The following is a 26,991-nucleotide window of genomic DNA, read 5'->3' on the forward strand; positions in this document are numbered from 1 at the left end:
ATCAAATCAACTTCAAATTGAGATGAGTGTCATCACAACAAGATGTAGATACAAACTAACTCAAAGATCGATTTTCGTCACACGGTGTGACCCTGGCTTGGCGTCAAAGTTTGATTACACGCCATTGAAACACAATGTTCTGTATCTCAGACATACATGGACCATCAATCCTTTAAAGCTGATCCGTCAACAAACTACTCCAGTCCAGAAGTGACAGCGTCAGTGGTCATAGATCGAAGGAATCTTTGATGTCTTGCAAGGGTGACGTCTCTCCCGCTCTCTCATTGTCCCTCTCAGAATTGGGACATTTCCTCAAACCGTGTAAACATTGAGGTACGGCGAAAGTTGTCCTATCACCACCAAACTTCTGTCTCATGATCAGAGTCCAAGCCTGAACAGATCAAAACTATTTCATGTTTCCCTCGGTAAATTAAGTTCTGATTTCTATTGATTCGTTTTGTGATCATAATGTTTGAATCCTCTCTTAAAACTTGGTCCAGTCCGAAGTTTGATCAACACTGTGGAACCTCAGTATAAACTCCTCCTGCGGAACAAACCAACACCTCAGCCGCGGACTTTACGTGTTTTTCATCGTTTTGTAGCAGTGAGGTCCCCTTGTCTCTGGATTGTTCCGAGGGGGGTGCTCCATCTCACCGAGCATTTCATCTTCGGCAGCACCTTCCGCTGCCGCTGGGCTGTGCCTGCTCGTGTGGGATTCGAGCAGCGGTCGTCGTTGCGGTTCTTCCACTTTAGCCTGCTAGCTGTGGACATTTCTCTCTACCCCCCTTCGTTGGGAGACGAAAGCTACGCAGACACATATCAGGTCGGTATTAGCTCCCGCCGCATTCCCGCAAACTTCCTCGTCATTTCGCTGCCGATACAACCAGGAAAACGCCGCGTTTGGCCAGAAGTTGCTCCCGTAGTGCAGTCGTTACTTCGGCTAGCTAGCTAACGAACGAGCCCTTCTTCTCCTGGATCCTCCTCACCACCGGTATCGCCCGGGCCTCGCTGCTTAACGTCAGCGGACTAATCACGTCTGTTCTCGGTCGTGGTGACATTTAAAGCTATCGTTGAACTGTGGACTTTTCATTGCGACATCCTCAAACCGACAGGCCACACTGACAGGTGATCTGATCCGAAATATCAACGTGTTGTGCCGCCGCCTCCCAACTTGTAGCAGCAGTGAGCCCTGCTGGAGCTCCGGGGACACTGCGGAGACTTTTGGACTCGGGGAATTAGTTTGAGTCGCTAATCTCCGCGGCATTAAACAGTCTGCGGCTTGTTCCGAACACGTGGAGGTAGAGTTTGAATTCGTGGTTATCGGCTCAGAATCCGCAGGTGAGGTGAGTTAGCTGTCTCGGTGATGTTTTTCTTAAAAAATGCAGACTCCGCTGTTAGCCGAAGTGCCAGCTCATCGACAGCTCTCAGTCCGTTAGCCGGGGGGGAAGGTGACATGGCGGGGTAAGGTCGGTCAGTCGGTCCCCTGGAGAACCGGTCCTCTGGTCAACTTGCTTCACTAACACACAGTGTGAGATGTCAGTGAATGTGAGACACTGGCTGTTGAGGGTTGTTATGATTCAGCCTTTACTGTTGGTTTGGACTGTGTGACATGAGCTTGATAGTCAGGAGTCTGACGTCCCCACGTTTGTATCTCTACCAGTCTACACTTCTTAATTATATATAAATAATGACTTCCATTTGTGGGTAGGTCATATGATCCTATAAACTTCACAGGGATAAGTAACTTGTCTACATACTTGCTTTAAATGAGTGGATTGCAGCCCACTGCTAAGTGTGTGTATGTCATTGCACTACTTTGTTCCTTTTCTCCACTACTTGTTCTATTTGCAACATATAGAACCGAACCTACTTTCACACCATCAGTGTTTCTGTACCATTCTTTAACTTGTTTCTTTAGTTTCTATTGTGTGGACCTCCTTGTTGTAGCTGGATGTCCACTTCTCTGTAAGTAGCTTATACAAGGTGCGAGCACAGTGAGGAGGTCTAACACGTAATTGATCGACCCTCAGATTTGTAGAATATTTGTCAAATGTTTGACATTCTCTTGTCTTCTCTTTAGACGTAAAATAATGTACAATGTGACTTTTGTCATGGTAATTATCGATATAGGCTGGTATGAACATTTTGATCTTGCTGTGATATTTGTCCATATCGTCCAGCCCGGGCTGTAGACTTTCTGTTTTTAGTCAACCAGCAGTTTAGCTTGTTTGGACTGACTGGCATTAGCTTGATAGGCCAGAAGTCTTATTAAATAGAAATGCAATATTACATTCCTTTTTAGTTCTTAAAGAGGCAGTTGAAGAATACCTGTATGTGAAAGAATGGCTTACATTGCTGGGCAAGTAAGTAAGTAAGAGAATCCTGAAGTCTTCTTTAAATTGTCCACATACCCACGGAACAAGAAACAACTTTGTATAATATCAAAATACATCTATGGAATAACAACCATCTGATATGGTTAAGGAGACTTTATTTCTTTTTGTGAGGTCTGGATTTTCGATTGGGGCTGCAGAGGAAACTTTGACAACATGTATTTACTAGTTCAGGTCTCTCTGCTGTGTCTGATGTGTTGATATATGGGCCAACTTGCTGCAAAGTAGCTTCAATACCTGTTTTAGTGGATGAATATTGTTAACTTCAAAACATTGAACACTGTGGATACAGGATGCGTCCGACTCTCGTTCTGTGTTTGTGTCCTGTTGGTCCTTTTCTGCACCTTCCTCTGTCAGTGCTAGCAGGGGCCTACATGATCAATCCAACAGATGTTTCCTCTAAGAGAAATTACCACAGCTTGCTACTATACAGCCTTGGCCTTATGATGACAAAAGCACGGGTGTAGGAGTAGAGGTTGCGTCAGTGAATCCACACTTCTGAAGACAAGGTGTATTTTTCCCCCCATTTTGTTGAAATCTATTTTTGAGTGTCCTGTTTCAAGGTCACTGTTCAGATAAAAGATGTCATGCTAGCTCTGCGTGTGAAGGAGAATTTCACTGGGACCCCTCAATAGCTAGGCTTGGTCAAAGCTGGAAAACATTTCAAGGAAATAATGTTTTTATTGCTTCAGTATTCTTGTAGTCATCGTTGAATGGAAGCCAATGACACCTTCCCCTCTGTGACTGTGTGGCTGAAATTGAAAGAGTTTTCACTGTTGTTGCAAAACATGAATACATTTAGTTTACGTCTGTATCATATGTGGTTTCACACTTGTGTCGTCAGCAAGTTATGCCTCAGTGAAATATGTGGGCTGGTGGTGTCGTACACTGGACACATTGGACAGTCAGTTAGTTACATATAAGGGAGTAGATTTTCATCTGTTGATAGATTTTGTTTTATTCCAAAGGTATTCTTTTCCACCATACTTTTATGATAGAGGGTAGTAAAATATTCAGTGCAATTTTATTTTTGTCAATTGCTCGGACAGTTTGAGCATGTCAAGTTTTTACATTTAGAATATGGAAGTGTATTATATCTGTAATTTGAGGAGTTCTCAGTTCTATCTTACAGGCTACTATGTTTTTTCCTGTTTATCCATTTATATCAGAAAAAAATCAAACCAGACAACATGGGATTTGCATAAAACCCCATACTGAAGTTTAATCAAGTTAAGAATCTTACTTTAAGATTTAGCAGCAGATTAATTATCTTAAACGTGTGCAAAACATTAGCATTTGGCTTTTTTCCTGGATCCAGATTAGAGTGAGAGTCAGTGGTAAAAGATTAACATTACTGCAGTGGGAAAGTCTCCAGAATAAGTGGATCATTTTCGGCTGACTGCACCAGCTCAACAATCAGAGCTGAAACCTCCACTGTTCATGCTTTCAAGACAGTAATGCGTAAAGCTCTGTGGTTTTCTCATGCCACATCTTTCTGCTGTTTAATGTTGGGTGGAAACAATGTGCCAAGTAACGCATATGATACTTGATATCCTTTTGTTTTCCACCACACAGTCTCCAACTACTCAAGTGCTTTCCTTCTCAGGCCTCCTCTTGACCTGAGGGTACCAATCAGTATCATTCAAAGGCACAGCAGGGGAAAACTGGAGCACTATATCCAAACTAGGTCGTGGCCAATGATGGCCACTCTTCATTCTCTGCCGAGAAATATCTTGGAGGGTGTTAAGAGAGTGTCGGTTCTGTGTTGTTTTGCTGGAGCTCCGTACTGTAGCTCTTAGGGCTTTTCAGGAATGAAAGCTATGTTTGTGTGATGCCGTGGAACAAGTTCTATATTGAATTTGTACCCTGTGTGAGGTCAAGTGTCTCAGCTGACTCAAAGTGGTTTGACTTTGCAGGGCAATGACATATCGTCATGGGTTTGCTGCATAGATTACTTCACAGTAAGAGGAATTTAAAGGGCTGGTAAATCCCCTTAAATCTCAATCAAGCTCCGTTTGTTTAGAAAAGCATGCAGGACATTTTCGTTATCTCTTAAAGCATTTGCAAATAACCGCAATAAATTCATCATGACAAATATGAAAACCTGTTTGTCTTCTGTACCTCACAAACTAATAATGATCATATCTATTTTGAGGTAATACAGCTTGCGTAAAAGTGTATTTTGTGAGCCTCCAGACATTAATAACGACAACAATAATGCAGTTCCCTTAATAACTGTGGAGTAACCGTTGGGTCATGTGGTTGACAAAGTAGTACTTCCTTGCTTTAGGCTGCATGTGTGTAGTCACATTTGACTGCTTTGAGTCTGGTCACACAAAGTTTCCTGTGAACCTTTTCTGCTGAGAAGAGATGATATTGGCAACAGATCTGATAGTATATTTGCTCATTTGGTTTATTCAGTGAAGGCAATAAAACCCAAACACGATACCTCACTCAGCCATATCAGCACCTAACAACAGGGAGACTGTTCAAATAGCAAATCGGTTTCTGCGGTGGGGAGATCTGACAGGATAATCCGCTGGTAGTCCTGGTAGCGTTTCTACTGTAATCTCATTTTAGAGAAAGCTGCCAGCCAGACTAACATGGTTTAATATGCCTGAATGATGGTCTGAGTGAGAGAAAATGTGTGTGTGTGGTACTGTCTATATTGTGGAAAAGGTCACAGATGATAAGCTATTCAGAAGATCATGAGGCTTTAACATTGACAACATATTGGATGGCCTCTGACGGTATTTTTAGGTCTATGAGTGTGACGTGTTGTGTGCTGAGGAGCTTGTAGTCATAACAGAAACAAAATGCCTCCATTAACAGAGCAACACATACAAAGTCAGTGAGCTTGCCTTAAAGGCCTATCTGTACTTTATATTAATGTTTAATGTTATTTATGCAAAAGTCATCCAATAGTACATTTATTACAACAATGAATTAACTTGATTAAACAATGTGATTCTTCATTAACTAGCTGTAACTGCTTCTTAGGGGGCTGGGTTAAAATATATGAGTTGGTCTAAACATGGTCAAGTAATGTTTCTTTTTTTCCCTCCACACAGGGTCCTTTTTGTGAGCACCACTTCTTCCCCTCCTCCCCTTTCCTGGTTTTTGTTGCCTTTATTTAGATAAATAAGTAAATTGTTTTTTTGTGCGGAGAGAAGCACTTCGCCATCACAGAACTGCGACCAGTAGTTTTGATGGTCTGGGATCCGTCTGTACCCACTGACGGACACAAGCCTTGTGGGTTGAACAGATCACAGGAGGAAACATGAGCACAGCTAAGGCCAGTGGAATCAAAGGGCCCAGCAAGATAGCCAGGCCACCTGGGACAGGAGCCCCCAAAATCAACCCCAGCGCAGGTATGTGTTCCGGTATCCCAGCTTCTTCATCTAGTGGTGTGGCAGTACAGCGTTTGCCCTAGAGTCGTTCCAATCCAGCTACAGGCATCTATGTAATCCCGATACAACTGCACACACAACGTCAGCAACGGTATCAGAAAGGGGAAAATCCTATGTTTTTATAATCTATGTGATCTCCAGTATTTAATCTGTCACAATATTCTCTCACAACATGCTTTTATAGAATATATAGGATTGAAAAGTTCCCTAGCCCAAGATTAATTAAATCATTAAAGATATTTTTTTGAAATAAAAAAATGTTTGTATCAGCATTGCTTTGAAGGCCTCGCAGTTTAATAGGCAAGTGCCTGTTTTGTGCTGGCATTAGGGAGGGCATCAAGGAGATCTAGGCATTGCAGCTTGTACATCAGTATCCTGCCAAAAATTTAGTCTAGATTTATCTCACTGTAGAATTTGATCAGTTTTAAAACATAGCGACATTGTAAACATGGTGATTGATTGTTGACTTTGCGAACACATAACTATTACAAGATAATTGTAGGCACTCAAAGTTCACATATACTATCTTTTAAAGCTATGTCAGGACATTAAAACATGGTAGTTTGTGTGTGTGTGGTACTGTCTATATTGTGGGACAGGAGCCCCCAATAGCAAATGACTACAACATTTGTCATTTGCTTAATGGCTTAAAAAATAAATAAAAAGCTTCTTTCTCTTTCTTTCTGTGTCATCAGGAGCTAAAGTTGCAGCCGACAAATCAGATGCAATTGCCGCCGGAGGAGATGCCGCAAACGCTGAGGAGAGCTTCCAGGTTGGGGAGCGGGTATGGGTGAACGGGAATAAGCCAGGCTGCATTCAGTTTTTGGGAGAGACGCAGTTTGCTCCAGGGCAGTGGGCTGGGATTGTTTTGGATGAGCCAATTGGGAAGAATGACGGGTCAGTGGCAGGGGTGCGCTACTTCAAGTGCGATGCCCTGCGAGGTATATTCACCCGCCCGTCCAAGCTGTCTGGCACAGAGGGGGAGTCTAATGGAACTCTGACGGAACCGCCTTCCCGCGCCACATCACCCACGCCTTCCGTTGATAGCGTAGCCTCGCATACACCTGCTGCGAAATCCACGATGCCCTCTACTACCCCAGCAGTCAAGAAGCCCTCCACCACTACACCAGCGACACCAACTACACAAGCTACACCATCTTCGAACCTCGTGCGCACAAACAGCGAATCTATCTCCAACCTCTCAGAGACGGGATCAGTCAAGAAGGGGGAAAGGGAACTGAAGATGGGCGACCGTGTACTGGTAAATATTGTTGCATTATTTAAAAGAAAATAAGAAACAATTTATACGTGCATACATATTTAAGCTAAGTGACAGAACTCTAAAGCTCTAGCGTTGTGTATTAGCACCAGTAGTATTAGTGAGAACAATGCTTGTATAGCATCACATGACTCAGTAAACCTTCATCTTCTTCCGTGTAGTAAACTCAGAGAAACTCTCTCTTCTGAGTCAATGGAAGTACTGTTGCTAAAAATGTTGAGTGCAGTCACCATCCGGATGCACTCCTGATTATATCTTGATTAGCATCCCTCTTCCTCTTTACAGATTTCCTATTTCTCCCTTTCTTTAGCCAGTAGGGTGTGTAACACATTTTAAAGAGGAAGCGTTACTCATCATGACTATTGGACTGCAGAGGAAATGTGCTCTCCATTTGCAAATATCGTAGTATCGTGTAAACCTCTGTAGCTGTGTCTCACGTGTTGACATTCTGTTTAAAGCTTGCTAATATTTGTTTCAGTTGCTTTGATGGAATTATCTCACTTAATTATTAGGCAAAGCTGATTACTCTTTAGGCTTCTCTTATCTGTTGAAGGGATTCAATGATGGCTAATGTTTACCATGTCCCTCTCAGGTTGGTGGTACAAAGGCAGGGGTGGTACGTTTCCTAGGAGAAACAGATTTTGCCAAAGGCGAATGGTGCGGTGTGGAGTTGGACGAGCCTCTAGGAAAGAATGACGGGGCAGTGGCAGGCACAAGGTACAAAAGCCACAGCTCTTTTAAACTACCAGAAGAGAAGTTGTTCTACTTGTCATCCACATGTGCACTAACACTTCCAGTATCAATATTGTGTTCAAATCTGTTATCCACAGATATTTTCAGTGCCAACCCAAGTATGGCTTATTTGCTCCGGTGCACAAAGTCACGCGCATCGGCTTCCCCTCCACCACGCCAGCCAAAGCAAAAACGACAGTCCGGAAAGTAGTGGCCACACCACCAGGGCTGAAGAGAAGCCCCAGTGCCTCCTCCATCAGCACCATGAGCTCCGTGGCATCCTCTGTCAGCGCTAAACCTAGCCGCACAGGCCTGGTGAGACACAGCCACACTCAAAGACAACAATATTAAAAAGTTGTATTCATGCACTTGCTTTGATCTTTGCTTTCTCACCTGTATGGCTGTGTTTCTCTTCTGTCTCCCTACAGCTGACTGAGACATCATCACGGTATAATCGAAAGATTTCTGGCACCACAGCCCTGCAGGAGGCATTGAAGGAGAAGCAGCAACATATTGAGCAGCTCATGGCTGAGAGGGACATGGAGAGAGCTGAGGTCGCCAAGGCCACAAGCCATGTTGGAGAGATGGAGCAGGAAATTAACCTGCTCAGGGATGACCACGAGCAGGTCAGCAACACAGTGGTTTATTAGAATCAGATGCATTAATCCCATGTTTAGAATTAGAGTATCTCTTTACTGCCATGTCATTTGTGTACATTTTGTATCCAATGTCCAACCTTGTCGTTGAAGATGGAGACTAAGATGGATCAGTTGCGCACCTTGGTAGAAGTGGCAGACAAAGACAAAGTGGAGCTACTGAACCAGCTGGAGGAGGAGCGGAGGTAAGGATTCCCTGTGGTATAACAAGTCAAAGATTCATCAGATCACCCATTACATCCAGTCAATCATCCCACATTTTATAGTCAGTTTGCTGAGAAGGAAAGTAACAGCTAAGATCATGTTTTTAGTTGCTTCTACTTCATCTTTCTCTCCACCAATCAACCTGAAAAAAAAACGAAATCTTATGACTATAACTTCAAGGGAAGAAGCTTGATGAAGGATTTTTTTTCCTGCTAAATAGGAAAGTGGAGGACCTTCAGTTCCGTGTAGAAGAAGCTTGTATTACCAAAGGAGATCTAGAGGTAAATGCACAGCACAGATTCACACCATTTCAACTTGCATATTGTGACGGGTTTGTGTTTTCAAAGCAAATGCAGTATTATTGAATCAGACTGCAAAAAATATATGACTATTTTTATTGAATGAAAATAAGTATTCGTGTGCTTAACTTGACATTTGTTCCATTAATTTAAAATCCAAATTTTATATTAAGTCAGAGGCAGCAGGTACTCCAGTCGCCTTGCATCCTGGTCCAATCTCAGGACTACAGTTCACATTTATTCTTTATTCCTGACAACAAAGTGGATCTAGTGTTTCCTCTTGGCTGCAGGTCTAATAGAATTAAAGACAGCACAATATTTGATTGGGTATATCTAGTCACAGTGGTACAGTCAAGTCCAGACAGAGCATGATTTGCACTATCTCTCCTTCGTGTTAGTTCCAGAGAACGTCCCACGCTGCTCTGCTCTGCAGTGACATTTTGACACTGACTTCATCTTGCATTAGATGATGTGCTGTCAAATGTATTGTGGGAGGGATTATGAGGCTTCTTGTGCTCAGCTAACCTATCTTGTTAGTAGGGAATTATTATTATCTTGTTTTGGTTTGCTTTTTTCCCAGGGAAGGATTAATGCAGATATATATACAGGGAACTCTACCATAAAAAGGGAAATTCTTTTATCGTCCAGTTGTTATGAAGGGGCCTGCGTATTGCTTTTTCCTCTCATAGTATTTTACAGTTATTTAACCCAGTAGACACTTATTACTCATTGGCTCCTTCTCAAGTGAGTCATAATCTCATAACAAGTTATGATATGCAGTATATTGGGGCTCAGTGTTATCTCTGTTCATACTTGATCAAAGAATTTCTTATTTACTCCACAGTGCTACACAAGGGACCACCTCAATTACCACAAAGGCATCTGAGCTCAAAATAGATGTTCAAAATGAGGGCTACAGGGTTAGAGTACCCCTTTATCTTCTTGTCAAACACGTATACTAACAGTTTATTACTCACTCACAGCTGTGGATACATTCAAAACTTGCATGTAGCTTGAAATACACCCCAAACAACCCAAAACACTCCAAACAGGCCAAACTCAAAAATGCTTTGTTGAATTCAAGCTGTTGAAGGTGTACTAATGTTGTGCTATAACCCTCAGTGCCTCTCTGTTCAGTGATGTGATATCATTGCTTCTTCTTCCTTCTCGTCCTCGTCTTTTCATGTTGGTCCAGTGCTCAGAATGAAACCACTGGAGATGCTCCCTTGTCATTCCACTGCCCAGTCACAGACTTGATTTCAGTCTGCCCACCACAACTAAAGGGGAATAATACCCAGCCTATGAATTTTAAAGTAAATTTTGTACAAGGGTACATTTCCCAGACTACATTATCAGTTTTGTTGGACTATGTCCACTGAAGACCCCATACAAGAAAACCGGCATAACAAACATTTAAATAGGTGTTATTCCCCTTTCAATTTGAGACTTTAAGTTGACATACACTGGGAACATGTAAGACGAGAAGTACAGAATTGGGGCAGGAAATGCTACATTGAGTTATCACGAGACCGTTATTTATAGCACACAATACCAAGAGGTCAAATGGGAATCCTTTCTATTTCTTGAGCACCACATGCTTCTGTGTTACTGATTGACTTTTGTAAAGTTTTTTCTAAATCCTGCACGTGGCGGTCTGATAACTGGTGGTTTCCTATATGGTACTTACATTATACAGTGTGGACAATGGCCTTATCACCAAAGAGAGAAAACAGTTCTAATACTCATAATGTAACGTAATAAATCCTATATAATATATAATATAAGTAATATATAAGATACTTTGCTTAGTGCAGCAAAAAACTAAACCATGAATGAGGTAACAAATCCACAACATTAGATCACTCCTATGATATAATCCATTAACCTTATGTTAAAATATGAAGTAACGGGCTCAAGAATCTACCATCACTGCTTTCTCTCAATGACATGGTGAAGTCATTATCCTGCACTTGCTGGCTTGAACCACAATATCAAATTTTCTATGTATGATAACAGTCAACCTGCTTTGTTCACCAGGTGTCAATTTTGCATGGTTTACTTATAAAATGCCTCCATCAACATACTCATCCATAACACACATGCCTCCCTCTTTTGCTGCCTGTCTTGTTTTCCCCACCATTCCTGTCACAAAGTTCCTTATATGCAGCTGTTGATGGCTCGGCCTGAGAGCTCTGCATGGGGTATCTTCCTTTTTCCACTCGTCCTCCACCCCTGCCCACCTCCACCCACTACCCTTTCCCCAACAGTCCCAAATACTCATACACGAAGACAGACACACACATAAACACACCACATCACCACTGTCATCGTCCAAACCCTTCTATCCTCTCTCCCTGTGTCCCTCCCTCCCTCCCTTCCTCCCTCCCTCTCTGTCTGTGTTGGGCTGGCATGTGATGGTGGCACTGGTGTGTTCTCTTCCTCTCCTCCTTGTTTACTAACAGACGCAGACCAGACTGGAGCATGCCCACATTAAGGAGCTTGAACAGAGCCTGCTCTTTGAAAAGACCAAAGCTGAGAAACTCCAAAGAGAGTTAGAAGACACTAGGGTAATGACTTCCGCTCTGCAGCGTGCTGCGTTCGAAAAGGCCTTGGGATAGTGGCCAACAAAATTTGCAGTGGCTTCAGAGAGGGGCCGAGCAGTAACTTGAGCTATGCTTTGTATGGGCTGGTGGTGATGAACCCTTCAAAAGCATTTTTACCAGAAATCATACTCATGCTTTGAAATCAAACTATCCAAATAATAACATACATATGTTAAGTTTGTTTAAAAGCACCGATCAAGTTATATTAGCAAATTCTGCATTGCAATTAATGCAGAATGCAGATTTATATGGATTCACTTAAAATTATTTTATGTTGAAAGCCATACATTTCAGTCATAGATGTCAAACAAGTAACCACATGTATTTTTCAGCTTTCTTTTTTACTTGTACTATTCTCCAGTAAGTTAGTCAACCAGAGCTCGCACTTGCTTTACTGGTATCACTGCTTAACCTGACAGACAAACGTCCCCCATATTCCCATCTATTCAGTCGCCTTTGATTAGTTTGGTAATCCTATGTTTCCCAGTCCTACCCAGCATCCATTTGCCCTGCTTATATGGTGTTCCTGCATTTTGGTAGTCTTAAACTTGCTCTACCTGCCAGGCAATGCATCCATGTGATCCCCTAGTGAATTATATTTTCATGAATAATCAGTACATACGTTATCTATAGTTTCCTGGAGAGAAGGGCCATAGTTTTTACGGGATCTGTTCTAACCAAAGTATTCTGTTGAAGCAGCTTAAGGAGATCCATGAGAACATTAAACAAGATTGAACAAACGACATGCCATTGCTCCCTGAGAGGCTTCTTAGTTCTCCTCAATCAGGCCAATAATAGCATTATTTCAATGATGCAGAGTTAAAACAAATATCTTGCACAGTGCTGTAGCCCATACATGCTTGTCAGTGTTCACGTCCATTATTTGTACATTTATTTGCCACAAGGGGTCAGTATAAGATATTTTTTGTAATTTATACTGTCATTAGTGAGTAAATCATCAATTTATCCCCAAGAATGATTAGTTCTACTGTATCCAAGCACTTTATTACATACTCATAACGTATATCTTTTCATTTGTTTAGTAGACGTTAAGTATGTCTAAGTTTAATAATTTGCTTTTGTGCACACAGGACCAGTATGTCATTGATACACATATTTAAATGCAAGATTTCTGCTTTTAAAGGTTGCTTCTGTGTCGGAAAGATCCCGTGTAATATATCTTGAGAGGGACCTTACACTGCGTACAAGAGAGGTAGCTGACCTGCAGCTGCGCCTGGGAACCGAGCAGGGCTCTGAGGACTCTCCTCTTTCTCCTCTCCTGGAAGAGATAAACTCTCTGAGGGATCAATTGGCTGCCCAAGAAGCCAAACAGCAAGAAGAGCTGGCTACATACAAGGAGAAGCAAGACGCTCAAGAGAAGATCCACAGTAAGGAAGTTGCTCAGCTTCAGGCCATATCTGTGACGCTCTCTGGTGAAAACGAACAGGTGCAAATGCGCTTAAGCCAGGCTGAGAAGAAGACCGCCGACATCACTGAACTGTGGCGTTCCAAGTTGGAGTCTTCTGCTGCCTCTCACCAGCAAATCCTAGAGGAGTTGAAGGTGTCCTTCAGCAAAGGTGCAGGTGCCCAGACAGAAGAGCTTGTAGAAACCAAAAGTGCACTGGAGACACTGAAGTTAGAGCACAAGTTGGCTCTGGAGGAGGCGGGAGCCCAACACGATGCTAACACCGCAGCTTGGACTCAGGAGACACGGGCACTGAAAGCACAGCTGCTGTCTTTGACGGAAGACAAGGAGCGACTGGAGGAGTTGGTACGGTCCAGCATTGAAAAGACAGAGGAGCAGCACCTTGTGGAGATGGAGGATGTCCTTGGAAAGCTTCATACTGCCGAAGTTAGGGTTCAGGAGCTTGAGGAGAATGAATCAGTGTTGGCACAACGGGCCCAAGACAAGGACAGAGAGACCAAAGACCAGATGGCAGAAGTGGTGGCTCTGCGCAGCAAAATTGCACAAGGTAGCCAGGAGGTGGTGACCCTGAAGAGTCAGTTAGAGAAGGTTCAGAGCCAAGAAAACCACCAGGGTTCCAAGGTGGGTTTTACATCCTCCTCCCTACCATTTTGATTCTCTGTTGTCATGTATGTCATTCGTCCGTGGTTTCCTTTCTACTTAGTTAGTATGATATTGCCACCCACTGTTTTGTCCATGTTTTAATGTACATATTTCTTCAATGTTTCAGTATTTTCTTTTGACATAACATGTGCTATAGGTGAGTGAGCTGAGCTCTCAACTAGAGGATCAACAGAAGGAAGTCCTCTCTTTACAGGAGACTCTGACCACTGTGAAGCAGGACAACGACACGCTTGAACAACAGCTTGGAGGCTTGGTGAGGCTGGTGGCTTAAATATGGATGTGGATAAAGTGCTCTCATTTGCTTTAGGGTTCATTGGTCTTTTTTGATGTTCAGTGTTAAAACAAAGGCACTACCAGAATAATGTCTTTGGCATTTCTGTAGTTCAGTTTCTTGTTTTTTTTTGTCGGCTGAGGTATCATTGAACTAAAAACAGCTTGTTTGATATATCAGTTGGACTTATGACTTGAACCACACTCCTGACATTTTGATTTGTAAATATTTATTTATATTTATCTAAAAAAAATCCCCACAGAAACAAAAGTTGGCTGAAAGCACAGAGGAGCAGACAAAATCTATGCAAGGTAAATGATAAAAGCAATTTTTATTTATTCAAATAACCATTGTTTTATTCCTACATTTTACCATCATCCCCATCTTCTGCTGCTTTTTTAAAACGTTTTTCTTCTTGCAGAAACACTTGAGAAGCTTAATAAGAAGGAAGAGCAGTGCACATCCCTGACCACAGAGTCAGAGTCTCTGAGAAGTCACCTCGCCGGTGAGATTATTCAGACTTTAACGTCAACTGGTTTTTTAAACCTTCAAACCCAACAAACTAACATCTTGTTTTTATACAGGGCTGGAGAGGAAGCTGAAGGCTGCAGACGAAAAGCTGGAGCAGCTTTCAAAAGACAAAAGCAAGCTGCAAAAGGACATTTCAGGAATGATGACAGCATCTGGGGACAGCTCAGTACAACTGACCAAAATGAATGAAGACCTCATACACAAAGAAAGGTACCACACTTTATTATTCCCTGATGTTGTGCTACATTTCAGACCACATGATTTATTGGTGTCAGTGTGTAGATTTAAAGACATTAGAGCTTATTGAGAATAAACTGAATTTTGAAAGTGGTCAATTTACAAGTAAGAACTCAAAGATTCTTTGCCAGAAACCAATTTGCTTTTTTTAATTAACACACTATCATATGAATCCAAGGAGGCTGCACTGCTGACAGTTAAAGCCAAAAACAACACTAGCTTGAACTCTTGGACGTCAGAAATCTGAAGTTGCACCAAAAACTAATTTTGTCATATCATTATGTCATGTCACTATTGGACACTTACTAAAATCTCTTGTTTTGTTTTATTCCATGCTGTAGTTCTTTTGTTTTTCAGTTATCTAACCAATCATTTATCATCACCAACCATTTTTCAATCACTGTTTTTCTGTTGTCATTCAGGAGGCTTGAGGAGTTACAGAGTCAACTTGCAGAGGAGAAGGAGAAGGTGGCACACTTGGATGAAAAACTCCAGCAGGAACTCTCCCGCAAAGAGCAGGAGCTGCAAGAGAGCAACGATGCACATAACTCTCAGATGAAAGACCTTCAGGAAAAAAATGATAGCTTGGTTAGTATTGTTGTGGGCTAACAAAAACGGTGTTTTAGAGTTGTTAGTAACTTAACGAATATTCAAATTTGAAATCCTTGAGTATTTACAATGCCAGATGCGTACTTCTGTCACTATTTGCTTCAAAACACGTAAAGAAATGTTGTTATTTGATAAGTCATTGCCTCTTCATTTCCTGCTATTAAGGAGAAGACTGCTAAACAGGGTGAGACCCTGGTTGAGGAGCTGAAGGCCTCTCAAGAGAAATCCCTCTCTGAGGCCTCAGAGCTCCACGTGAAGGAACTTGACGTGCTGCAGAGTCAGGTGGGAACGTTGAAGCAGGAGCTCACGTCCTCCAAAGACAAAACCCAGGAGCTGAAAAAGCTGGTGTCCGAGCTGCAGCCATACAAGGAACAGGCTCAGGTAAACACACGCTCACAGACACATTAGTTGAAGCATGATTTGACCTATCTGCAAAGCACTAGTTTAATGTAGGGATGAATATACCGGTATTGGTGATAACTGTGATTTTTTTCTCAATATCAAATATTCATAAAATTGTTATAATACTCATAATATTGTAGAATTTAATAACTTTAATTTCTTTCTGCAGTGAAGTAGTAATCAAATGGTTAAAACTCCAACATAATAGGTATTAGTTATTATTTATGGTTATTATTATAAGTCAAATACTAAATTCATACATTAGTAGGAAATGAGGCAAATATCGTCATTAGGCTATCTGTTGCTCTGACCACCTTCCATCATGGAAATCGATTTTTGAGCACAAGATCATTTGGAAATAGACCAATAGCATTATTTGTTATTAGTTGCTTTTTTATGTATCATATTTTCTGTAAATATTGTGATACTATTGTTATCAGGAATTCTTTTGGCCGCCACAATCGTGTAATAACAATCTGATATTGTGCCAGCTCTAATATGTAAAAATGGATGTCTTCTACATCACTTATTTAAATGATCAGGAAGAATGTCACCAATACATTTTACAGTTTAGATTTTCAAACACAGCCCAGATATTATACTTGTTCAAACACAGAGAGCTTCACAGGAAAGTTATGGGGGAGTATTTCAAACTGTGTTACCATTACTGTCTTCATTTAACATCAGTGATGAATGTATATTTTCAACATCATTTTCACTTTAAATTACCATCAAACATATTATTTGTGATAAGTTGCTCATTTTCCCCAGTTAAGACAATAACCTTTTTTTCACATTCATCTTAGCTCTGTTTTGAATGGTCTATATGCTTGCAGGGGTATATAATGTTTAATGTGTTTGCTGTATTTAAATACAATTTCTGATTACTGGCAAGCCAAATTAACCCTTCACAGTAGGAAGAACATTATTTTTGTTGTGGCTGCCAAATAGATATCTACGCACTAAGTATGATTCCTGTTCAGTTCAAGCTGTGGCTACACATGACTACGTTTTAGTTTTAAATACGCCAGAGGTTGGGAGTGCCTAAAACCAAGAAGTTTGGAAAACACTTCTGGCCCGTTTAAGTTTGAAAAGTACCTCAGCTGCATTGTAGTCTGGACAAGCAGAAACAGACGATGACGCAGAGCTCGACTACGAGAGGTGAAGGTAAAACGTTACCGACACTTAGACGCCGGTAACAGGTCCACGTTGTCCAATTGTCGTCAGTCCAAGAAAATAATGACCTCATCTTACTTGTCACCATTGTTGTTTTTAATTTTCTGTAACTAACCAACAGACAGCAGAGTAGACATCTGCTTTGCTCTTCACATTGGCAAACATGTACATAGTTGTGTGTGTACATGAAGGGTCATGTGATATGCAGGGTTATTACTAATGCGAGGCTAAAACACTTATGTGGATGAAGAACGTTTTAGTTTTAAAACTCAAACGTTTTATTATTGATGTAGCCTGAGTTTACATTAACAAACTGGGTTCAGCTATTGATTAAAATGTTCTGGTGGTAATCACTTCAACTATATGTACCCCTGCTGGCATTGCATTTACCCTGAAGTAGAACATTTTCACTTTTTAACAAACTAAGATTAGAGTTTGTTTCCGTTCATTTATAAAAAATAAAAATAAATCCAGCCATATTTGGCATTAATGTAATTAATGTATGTAAAGTAAAAACGGGCTGAAGTGAAAATGTTCAAACTTTTTTTGTTTCTAAATCATTTTGGTGTAAGCTGTGGTGTGGTCTTTGAGTTTTTGATGCTTCTGCAGCTTAACCTTTTCAAATGCATATCACTCATGTTGATATCTGCTTGGTTTATTTTTTATATTCATCTTACTTTTCCCTGTACATATATTCCCCACCTTTTTCCCCCTTCATCTTAATCTCCTCCAGTGCCTTTCTGCTGAGCTTGACTCCTGCAAGCATGATGTTGAACAATTGTCGAAAAAACTGGAAAAGCAGAGCCTAGATCTGGAAAAGGTGTGTAAGGAAAGTGAGGATGTTAAGGCTGAGAGAGGAAAACTGGAGACACAGCTTTCAGATTTGCAGACTAAGATCTCTGCCCTTGAGGTTACTCACCAGGAGCTTTCCCTCCGGAATGAAGAACTGCTAAAAACCAGAGATGAGCTCTCAAAACATCAAGAAGAGTTACTTGCCAACAACAAGCGCTCGGATGAGGAACGGGATGTATTGAACAAAGAGTTGGAGAAGCTCAGAGATCTTCTTCAGCAAGTGCAGACGGAAAACAAGAACCTGACGCGTACAAAAGGTGAACAAATAGCCCAAATCGAGGAGCTTCAAAAGCAAAATACAGAAAAGAATGACTTACTCATAAAGCATCAGCAGGACATTGAGCAACTACAGGCTAAAAAGAAGCAACTGCTTGAGGATTATGAAAAGGTCTGTAAAGAGAGGAGCCGGCTCGAAGAGGACACCAACGAAAGCAGGTCAAAGCTCACGTGTGAGAAGGACAATCTCATTTTAGAGAGAGATGCTGCTAGAAATGCCAAAAAGTCTCTCGATGCTAAGAATGCTGCACTGCAGGAAAAACTCAAATCTTTGAACTTGGAAAAAGAAGATCTTACATTGAAGAATACCCAGCTGCAGGCACTCACAGAAACACTGACAAAAGAGAAGGTGGAGATGTCCTCTGAGATCAGTGCCACTGTGTGCGATAAAAAGAACCTGGAGACAGTGAAGGAAGAGCTCCAGAATAAGCTTGCTATTACAAAGAAAGACCTGGAGACTTCCATCCGTGAATGTGAAGAACTGAAGGCCTCACAAAGGAGCCTGAGCCAGATGCTGGAGGAGTTCAAGACAAGCAGTCAGGTGACCGATTCTGAGCGAGTTCACCTTCTGCAGGAGAAAGAAAACCTGCTTGCGATCCAAAGAAAGGTCTGTAACGAGAAGGAAGAGCTCCTCAGGGAGATGGAAGAAATAAAGGAAAAGCTTCAAACTTCAACAGGACAACTGTTTCAGGCCAATGAGAAGTTCAAAGAAGCATCATCGTCCTTCGAGCAAGAGAAGCAAGTGTTTCGTCTTCAGAATTCTGAAACTGAGATGGCTCTGCATGCTATTCGAAAGGAAAAGATGAGCCTGGATTCAGCACTAGAGCAGCAGAAAATGGATTATGAGCGTTTGGCAGGGGAGAAGGGAGAGCTGGAGGAGAAACACACCAAGGCCGTATCTGAGAAAAGTCTTCTCTCTCTTGAGCGTGATAAGCTGGCTAGTGATGTTCGTTTAACTAAGGACGAGATGGACAGTTCTTCCAGATCTAATGCCGACCTCATTCAAGAGAAATCTCATTTATCAACATTGCTAGAGGAAAACAAACGGCAAAAAGATGAAGTTGAAGCGGAGGTGACCTCTTTGAAACGAGAAAAGGCTGAACTGCAGAATGAACTGCAGAAACAAAACTCTGATATTGAAAATCTTGAAAAGGGCAAACTTGAACTTGTTCAAGAACATGGAAAATTAAAAATGGATTTGGAGAAGACCAATATAGAACTTTTGCAGCAGCTGGATAACCTCACGGAAAATGGTCATCGTCTGCAGTCTCTGCAAACTGAAGCTGACAAGAAGGTGCAGTCTCTGCAGAAGGAGAACCAGGGGCTGCAGAAGAAGATCCAAGAGTCTAAAGCTCAGACTGAATCGATGGCAGAGGCAAAGCAGCTTCTTGAGACCCAGCTACAAGCTGAATCCAGTGAAAGGACGAAAGAGGTGTCCCATAAGGATGGTCTTTCCAAACAAATCGATGAACTGCAGAAAACATTGTCCAAAGCTACACAAGAAAATGCAGAGATCTCTTCAAACCTTAAGAATGCTGATGAGCAAAACAAGTCTCTTATTGTTGATAAGGAGGCTTTGGAAACACAGTTGAAGCAGCGAGAGAAAGAAACCAGTCACTTGACGGAAGATAAAGAGCAGTTATTATCTAAGGTTGAGGAGATGGGCAAACAGATGACCCTCTTGACCACAGAGAAAGAGGGCCTGTTAGCTGCACAGTGTAAAGTAGAGCAGGATGTTTCTTCTCTCCGAGCCAACAAAGAAAATTGGCTCACAGAACGATCAAGGCTGCTCGAAGAGTTGGAGAAGTTGCAGGTTAGCCAGAAACAATCGGAGGTTGACGTCATGGCCCTACAAACCGATAAAGACGTTTTGGAAAAGCAGTACAGGAAAGCCGTTGCAGAGGTATCAGCTTCTGCTGCAGTGAAAGAAGAGATTTCCTCCAGCGTCTCAGGGTTAACAGCCCAGAAGAATTCCCTGCAGGTGGAGAGAGATGAAGCCGTCCAGGAAGTCAGGCAGCTCGAGTCCAGACTAAAAAATGTAATTTCTAAGCAGCTTGAGGTATTCCTCCTCCAGTAGTAATCACTGACACACACAGTTTAGAGTGGCTGGGGCTATTTCACCTTCTCACTGCACGCCTGCTAGTTGGTCTCCCTCTCCTCTTTCCTTTTGGTTTTCGTGTCTAACTTTCATCTTCCATCTACTAACCAGTCTGCTACCCCCTAGCTCCCAGCCTTTGCCTGTGGGCTTATAACGTGATCTAAGGTTAGGTGCAATTCTTATGTAGATCTAAGGTGATCACACTCAACATTTAGCATTACGTATTTCTGAAATTCTATAATTGAGGTTCATACACCCACGTAGAAAGGTAGATCTCAAGATATCACTGATACCATTAGTATTTGTTCGCAGAAATTAAAGCTGCAGGAATTGATTTACAGCGACATTCTTTCCTTATGTTTTTGGACTTCAAAAATCTCTAAAACATTTTGTCCTGCCACCATTTTAAATTTGAGTGAATCCTACACAGACTGCCAGTTGTTTAAACTGGCTCTTACACGGGTTACTGGGTTGTTTGGATCCGTTCTGAGGCCACAGGTTGTAGAGTATTGTAGAGTTTCTACTAATCATCGTCTTCATAGTAAAATTTCTATTGTTAACCTTCTGCTTCTGGTTGTTCTTAAAAATTACAATGAACTGAGATTTGGATAAGTAATTGTAAATCCGTAATTAAGAGAAAATTTATAAATGTATTAATTAATTACATTTAAATTTATAAATGCTATAAAAATGAGATCATTGGTTGAAATCAAATGATGGATAATGAGTATCTTCATCAATTGAGCAGCAATGTCCTGGTCCTGATTGGTTGAGGATCGTAGGTGCATTTGCTGCTCTTACTGTGGACCTGTTGATCTTATTAAACATGTTGCTTGTGCACTGTGTAGGCTACAGAGGCTTCTGGCAAGACTGCTGAGGCTCTCGAGCAGCTGGCAAAAGAGAAGGCCAGTTTGATTCAGGAGAAGAATGAGGCCGCGTCTTTGCTGGTCGAGCTGCGCAGCTCCAAAAAGGAGACGGACACTCGGGTAAGAGAAAATATTCATACTGTACATGTAAGATGAATCGAGTGAGGGGGAGTATTTGCCATGATATGCCATATTAATATGTTTGTGTTGTTCAGCTGGAAACACTGAAAAAGGAGAATTCCAAGCACCAAGAGGATCTGAAAGTTTCCAAAGATCAGCTTCACACAGAAAGTCAAAAGCTCAAGAGTCTGTGCCAGGAAATGTGAGTGTATCCACAACATTGGCGGTTGAGACAAAAGCCTGTCGGATACAATTTTTAATAGTATGATAATATGTTTAGTGACTTACAGGAAATCACGACACATGGATGAAGGTGTTTCTAATATTTGTCTTTCTTCAGCGAGGGGCTTAAAGAGGCGGTTTCTGTGAAGTCGCAGTCTCTGGAAACTCTGCAGGATGAAAACAACAAGCTGACTCAGGAGCTGAGTGATAACAGTCAAAGAGACCAGAGTGATGTCTCGAAGGTATAACACGTCTTTATTTTAAACAATCATACACAAAACTACAAACATCAAATCGTTTTGTGTTTCAGTCGTGAACAATGTTTTTCTTTTTCTCTTTCTAGCTCAAAGACGGGCAGACAAAACTCAAAAAGCAGTTGGGACAGTTGAAGCAAAGGTGAGATGATGCACTGTCATCAGGTTTCTCTGACGTCTGCATATTCACAGATGTGTGAGGGTTTTTTGTAGAGCCTGTTCTATCTGTGTGATACTTAATATAGAATGCATCAGTAATCAAGCGATTGGTCAGTCATGCTGTTCTTTTCCTTCAAAGCCTGCCAATTAATGCCTTCAGGTACTCAATGCCTTTCATATTTTGTGATGTCAGTCATCATCATGTTAGGAATACTGGGGCAAAGCATGATATACATACGTACTTAGGTTTTTGTCATAATGCGCTGAATGTCTTGTAATTAGTTCCAAATTAAATACAATGACTATATGAAATTATATCATATTAATTATGAAAATTCTGTCTCACTATTTTAGCAATTGTACCAAAAAATGTCTCTTCCGTGCAAATTTCTGAATGTGTCTTTGTTTTCATTTCACAATGTCCCAATAATGTTAGTTTCAGATGGGCACTAGAGTTGTTGTGTGTCTGTATCTCTGAGATTTAGTTGTTGTTGTGTATTTGACAGTGAGAGCACCTTGAAGGAGCAGTTGGACAAGGAGAAGGCCGCCCTCCAACAGTCCATCCGTAAAAACAGTGCCTTAATCTCAGAAAAGGACCAGCAGGTGGAAAACCTGAGGAGCGAGGTGAGAATGGAACACATGATGGTGCGCTCTTATCGTCCGTTGGTTTGGCAGGTTGTTGGCAAGACTGTGGAGCAGACACCACATGAATTCAAGCAAATCCACGAACCATACCACCTTCCTTGTCTTCCACCAATCCGGCTAAGTATCTCACATGTCCCTCACCCCAGCCACACTGTCCAGCTCATCCTGGGGGATCTGAAGCTTTGCCAGGTCAGGATGTGTTGTTCCTCCAGCCAGTTCTGGGTGTACCCAGTTTTTCAAGATTTTAAAACTATGTTCACTTTGGGCAGCAACGCAGCCCCAACCCCGGAAAGATCAATCCACCATTTTCTGTCCAAGAGTTGCACTGAAATGTTTAGAGGGTCAAACTTTACCTCGATAGATATATTTGTACTTTATTGATCCCAAACCGTGAAATAGTTTGTATGAACCCTCCTCTCTGATTTCTTCAGCTGCTTTCCCACAGCCAGTGAGAGGGTATAACTGTTTAAGCCCACATGTAGCTTTTAGCGTCATTTCCTTTTCACAGTTGCTAAAGAAATGAAAGGACTATTGATCCTGCAAAGACATTTACCACATTGCAACAGCAACCTCACTTCTAGGTCAAAAACACTGTGCCCCCGTTTCACTTTGAGTTTGCTTATGAAGGATGCTACAGCCTGTCTGACATCAAAGGGCCTTTAAAGGTTCTAAGAAAGGGACACATCCACTTACACATGAATTTCACAACTGAATCAGACTTTGAACCAGATATGTTTATGTTACTATTGTCTGTCATCGTCATTCAATGAGGGATTTCCCTTTTCTGCCTCAGAAACGTAACCATTGTAGTGAGCAGCCTGTGTCCTTGTCTTCACAGGTGACTGCACTGCGCGTGGAAAGTGTCTCGGCTAAGACGCTGCAGGGAACTGTTCAGGCCTTGGAGCGGGACAAGGCCAATCTACTGGAGCGTGTTCAGAGGCTGCAGAAGGACCTTGCTGCAGGGCCTGAGAACATCAACAACTCGTCAGGTGACACAGGGCCTAACTCAAGCCGACTGCACATATCCCTCAGGGTTTCCGATCACCACCACTGCTTCAGCATTCAGGCAGACGTACATTCAGCCCAGTTATCTTGTACCGAGCCAGAGTCCCTCCCCACTTCCACACTGGTCTGCGCTCACTTTGCACAAACGAAACTCTAACTAAAAGTTATAAGGACATGTACAGTACTTTAAATTTTCTTTGTGTTTGTTTGATTCGCTGTAGAATTTATGAGGCAGGCATTTCCCACGAAAACTTTTTTTTAACTTCATTGTAGCAGCAGAAGCATCACCCCACTGATCCAGGAACATGCATATTAATTCAGCAGGTTGTTATGAAGATCAGTGATTAGAGAAGATCAGAGCAGCAGATTCACTTGTTGACTTGCACTGAGCAACACACCTCAATGGGGGAGGGGCAGGCAGGGCCACCCTGGTACAGTAAAGGCTCTTATCTGTTTTTCAAAGACAGAGGAAACAATGTGTCTGTTTGCACTAAGGTCATTTCTCTGAAGGGTGAATATTGAATTATCGAGCCTTCTCCTGTTTTCACTTATTCTTGTTCTTGATGTTTTTTCCAGGGGATGCTGCTTCGGACCAGTCCAAGGAGGATAAGGAGACTTCAGACAGTCAGGTGCGTTTACTGCTGAACTAAACCTGAATAACAATAGAACCAATCATAGGGCATGATAGGCTGTGTGTGTTTTTCATTTAATTTGTGCGCTCAGTGTAAAGATGCTTTCCTGCCCTGCCCGTAGCTGTTTCCCTGCTTAGACAATAACCAGGTCTCCTTTTCATCTCTATCATATTTGGCGGCGAGGCACGGAAACAGTCTTCCTGACTGCTGTTTGTGAAATGACTGTGCTGCTTACTCAGACATTTTACTAACAAATCCTGCTTTCGATGTAGCAGTCGGCTGGATTTTACAGATCACTTTTGACTTAGGTAGTCGTTACAGTATAATGTTTTCACGGAGGTGACATGGGTCCAAATTGGCATTTCATTAAAAGCACATCAAGCTCGTCTCGGCTCTCACAGGGCCGATCGAAACGACCCATGAGCTGGTTACACAGTTGTAGTGAAACATTTCAACCATCAGTCTCACCACCTTCATTCACCTCTCACCTCCGGACTGCTGAGAATCATATGTTATACTGTATTATCTGTGTCAGTGATGACTTGAGTGTGCAGCAGTGTGTGGATCCTAATTTGAATCTCGTTTGTTTTCTTCTCTTTCTTAAATCCCAACTCCTCTCCTCTGCCCTGTCTCTGATGTTGGCAATGATACACAACCATCAGGCAGCGGTTTGTGGATGTTTTCCATCAGCTTCACTTGTGCATGCTTGTCTGTCACTGTCACTGTAGCTCTTGTGTTTTGTCTTCCGAAGATAGATCAAGCTTGGTTTCTTTATACAATTCTCAGTGAAAATGTCAGCGATCATACAGTAGATGCTCAGCAGACAATACATCTGTTAAGAATCACTTTACCTCATCATGAATATTACAGACTCTACTAGTAACTGATTCCAAGCTTCCATTTTTCTTTGGTTGACAACTCACAATTATAATTCACGATCGTAATTAAGATTGGTTTAATTATATGGGTGATATAGTGAAGTTATTATCTTTAGTCCTTGACACAATTTATGAAATAAATGAATGTGTAAATGCTGTTTAATGGATTATGATGTGGCAGCAGCAACATCGATATTACTGTTCCACATCCCCTTTGCAGATTGAGTTCCTGAATTCAGTCATCGTCGACCTCCAGAAGAAGAACAAGGAACTCAAGGACAAGCTGGAGAAAATGGCAGAGGCTGCTCTCAATGGGAATAATCAGAGTGAGCTGGATAACTACGGGTAAGTCCACTCACCCTCTCAAACATAAGGCCCATGCACATCAATGACGACATGAATTAACATTACTAAAGTGTTCAATAAATCAACAAAATAAACTTTATATCCAACTGGATAATGGAGGAAGTCCTTCTTTTACTGCTGCTCCAAACTGTGACATTGACAATAATGCGAACTCTGATTGGTTAGATCATGTGTGCCTGTCAGAAGAGAAACTTTGTTCCGAAAAAATAAAAGCAGCAATATCGCTGGTGTGAAAGCTTGCATTGACTGGATACAGGTTTCTAAAACCTCGATACGTTCCTTTCTTTCAGCGACGGACAGGGACCGGCGAAGAAGAAGCTTCCCCCGAGGCTGTTCTGTGACATCTGCGACTGCTTCGACCTCCACGACACCGAGGACTGTCCCACACAGATGCAGATGCCCGACTCGCCCCAGCACACCACCTACCACGGCAGTAAGGGCGATGATCGGGCCTACTGTGACATCTGTGAGGTCTTTGGCCACTGGACCGAATCCTGTAGTGACGATCAGACCTTTTAAAGCCTTTTTAACCCTCGTTCGCACAATCTCTCTATTTGCACATGGTGTTAGATAAGGCTGTCCTTTTGGGGTTTTAATTTGTGCGTGTGTGCATCTCAGTGTGCTTGTTTCTGCAAAGCGTTTTTGTTGTCCACACCAGCCCTCAAGCGCTCTTATAGGTGAACGGCCTCCTCAGTTTGTCCTTCAGACATCCAGAAACCGTGTGTGTGGATGAGAGATGTTGGATATCCTGGGTTTGTGTGAGTGAGGGGATCTTGTGGGTGGACATATTATTGTGGGAGAAGCGATGGTCTACGGATCATTTAATTTATCAATATCCTAACATTGTTTGCACAGCTTGTCGGGGAGGTTACAAAGATAATATACAATCATTAAAGGTCTTTATCTGAAACTGTAAATTTCTTGATTAAAAAGAAGTATCAATTTGTGCAAAAAAGGGTGAGCTATAGTTTATTTTTTTATGCCTGGAAATACTACGTACTCTTTACTGGTTTGATAGTATGTGTCATAATGCTCGGTCTTGCCTGAAGTGTAGAAGTGGAACCGATGCTGTTTGACTGTAAGAGGAACTTTTTAATGTTCGTCATGAAGAGACTGTTGGATGATGGGTAAGAAAGAAGCACTTCACACTTACTGTCGGCCCTCGGCTCCAGTGAAATGGCCTTTTCCAAAGCGTTTCTTTGCTATTAAAAGATCATTTCTGTACAAAACGATAAAATACTTTCTTTAAAAATGTTTTGAATAACTGTGTAAAATAAATAAAATTTATGTATAAATTAAAAATCAAACCTCTTTTATTTGTGCTCTGTGCACGGCCTGTGCTTTATGGTTGTTACCCTGTTGCCTAGAAGTCCTGTCAAGTGCTATGATCCCAATGCACTACATTTAATAATATTTTAGGCAAGTTTTTGTAGTAAACCCAGTGTTGTGTGAAAATCAGTTTGTGGTTATTTGATTTAACATTTTGAAACATTAACACCACTTAGGCACAATATTACAGTGTCGAGGACCCACAGACTAATAAAGATAAGATAAAACTTAATGGATCCAACGCCAGGCAAATTCACTTGTAAAATGAGGCAGACAAATAAAAAGGCAATAGAAATAAAAATGAAAAAAATCTAATAGATGTAGAGAATAAGAACATAATGTACCTTTCACTGCAGAGGAGATATTGTTTGTAGAGAAATGTACTTATTGAAATGTGT

The 26,991-nt window shown here is 41.7% G+C and overlaps 1 protein-coding gene across 6 annotated transcripts; it reads left to right on the forward strand.

Annotated features, from left to right (window-relative positions):
• Positions 1 to 586: 586 nt before the first annotated feature.
• clip1a (CAP-GLY domain containing linker protein 1a) lies at positions 587 to 26,565 on the forward strand. Of its 6 annotated transcripts, none has more exons than XM_061071642.1 (26): positions 587 to 823; positions 5,465 to 5,764; positions 6,499 to 7,064; positions 7,675 to 7,799; positions 7,913 to 8,129; positions 8,243 to 8,440; positions 8,564 to 8,655; positions 8,895 to 8,955; positions 11,436 to 11,540; positions 12,721 to 13,623; positions 13,802 to 13,918; positions 14,199 to 14,247; positions 14,358 to 14,441; positions 14,521 to 14,677; positions 15,127 to 15,292; positions 15,479 to 15,694; positions 17,625 to 20,078; positions 20,966 to 21,103; positions 21,199 to 21,305; positions 21,444 to 21,567; positions 21,669 to 21,721; positions 22,245 to 22,362; positions 23,222 to 23,372; positions 23,965 to 24,017; positions 25,119 to 25,243; positions 25,555 to 26,565. In XM_061071642.1, the coding sequence occupies exons 2-26, from the start codon at positions 5,674 to 5,676 to the stop codon at positions 25,781 to 25,783; spliced, it is 6,699 nt and encodes a 2,232-aa protein (XP_060927625.1). In that variant the 5' UTR covers positions 587 to 823; positions 5,465 to 5,673; the 3' UTR covers positions 25,784 to 26,565. The 6 variants fall into 6 exon arrangements, with proteins under 6 accessions (XP_060927625.1, XP_060927628.1, XP_060927630.1 ...); XM_061071645.1 differs by having other exon boundaries at positions 17,625 to 20,057; XM_061071643.1 differs by lacking the exon at positions 587 to 823 and adding an exon at positions 1,265 to 1,343.
• The last annotated feature ends 426 nt before the right edge of the window (positions 26,566 to 26,991 follow it).

This window comes from Limanda limanda, chromosome 5 (genome assembly GCF_963576545.1).
Source record: "Limanda limanda chromosome 5, fLimLim1.1, whole genome shotgun sequence".
Classification (NCBI taxonomy): Eukaryota; Metazoa; Chordata; class Actinopteri; order Pleuronectiformes; family Pleuronectidae; genus Limanda; species Limanda limanda.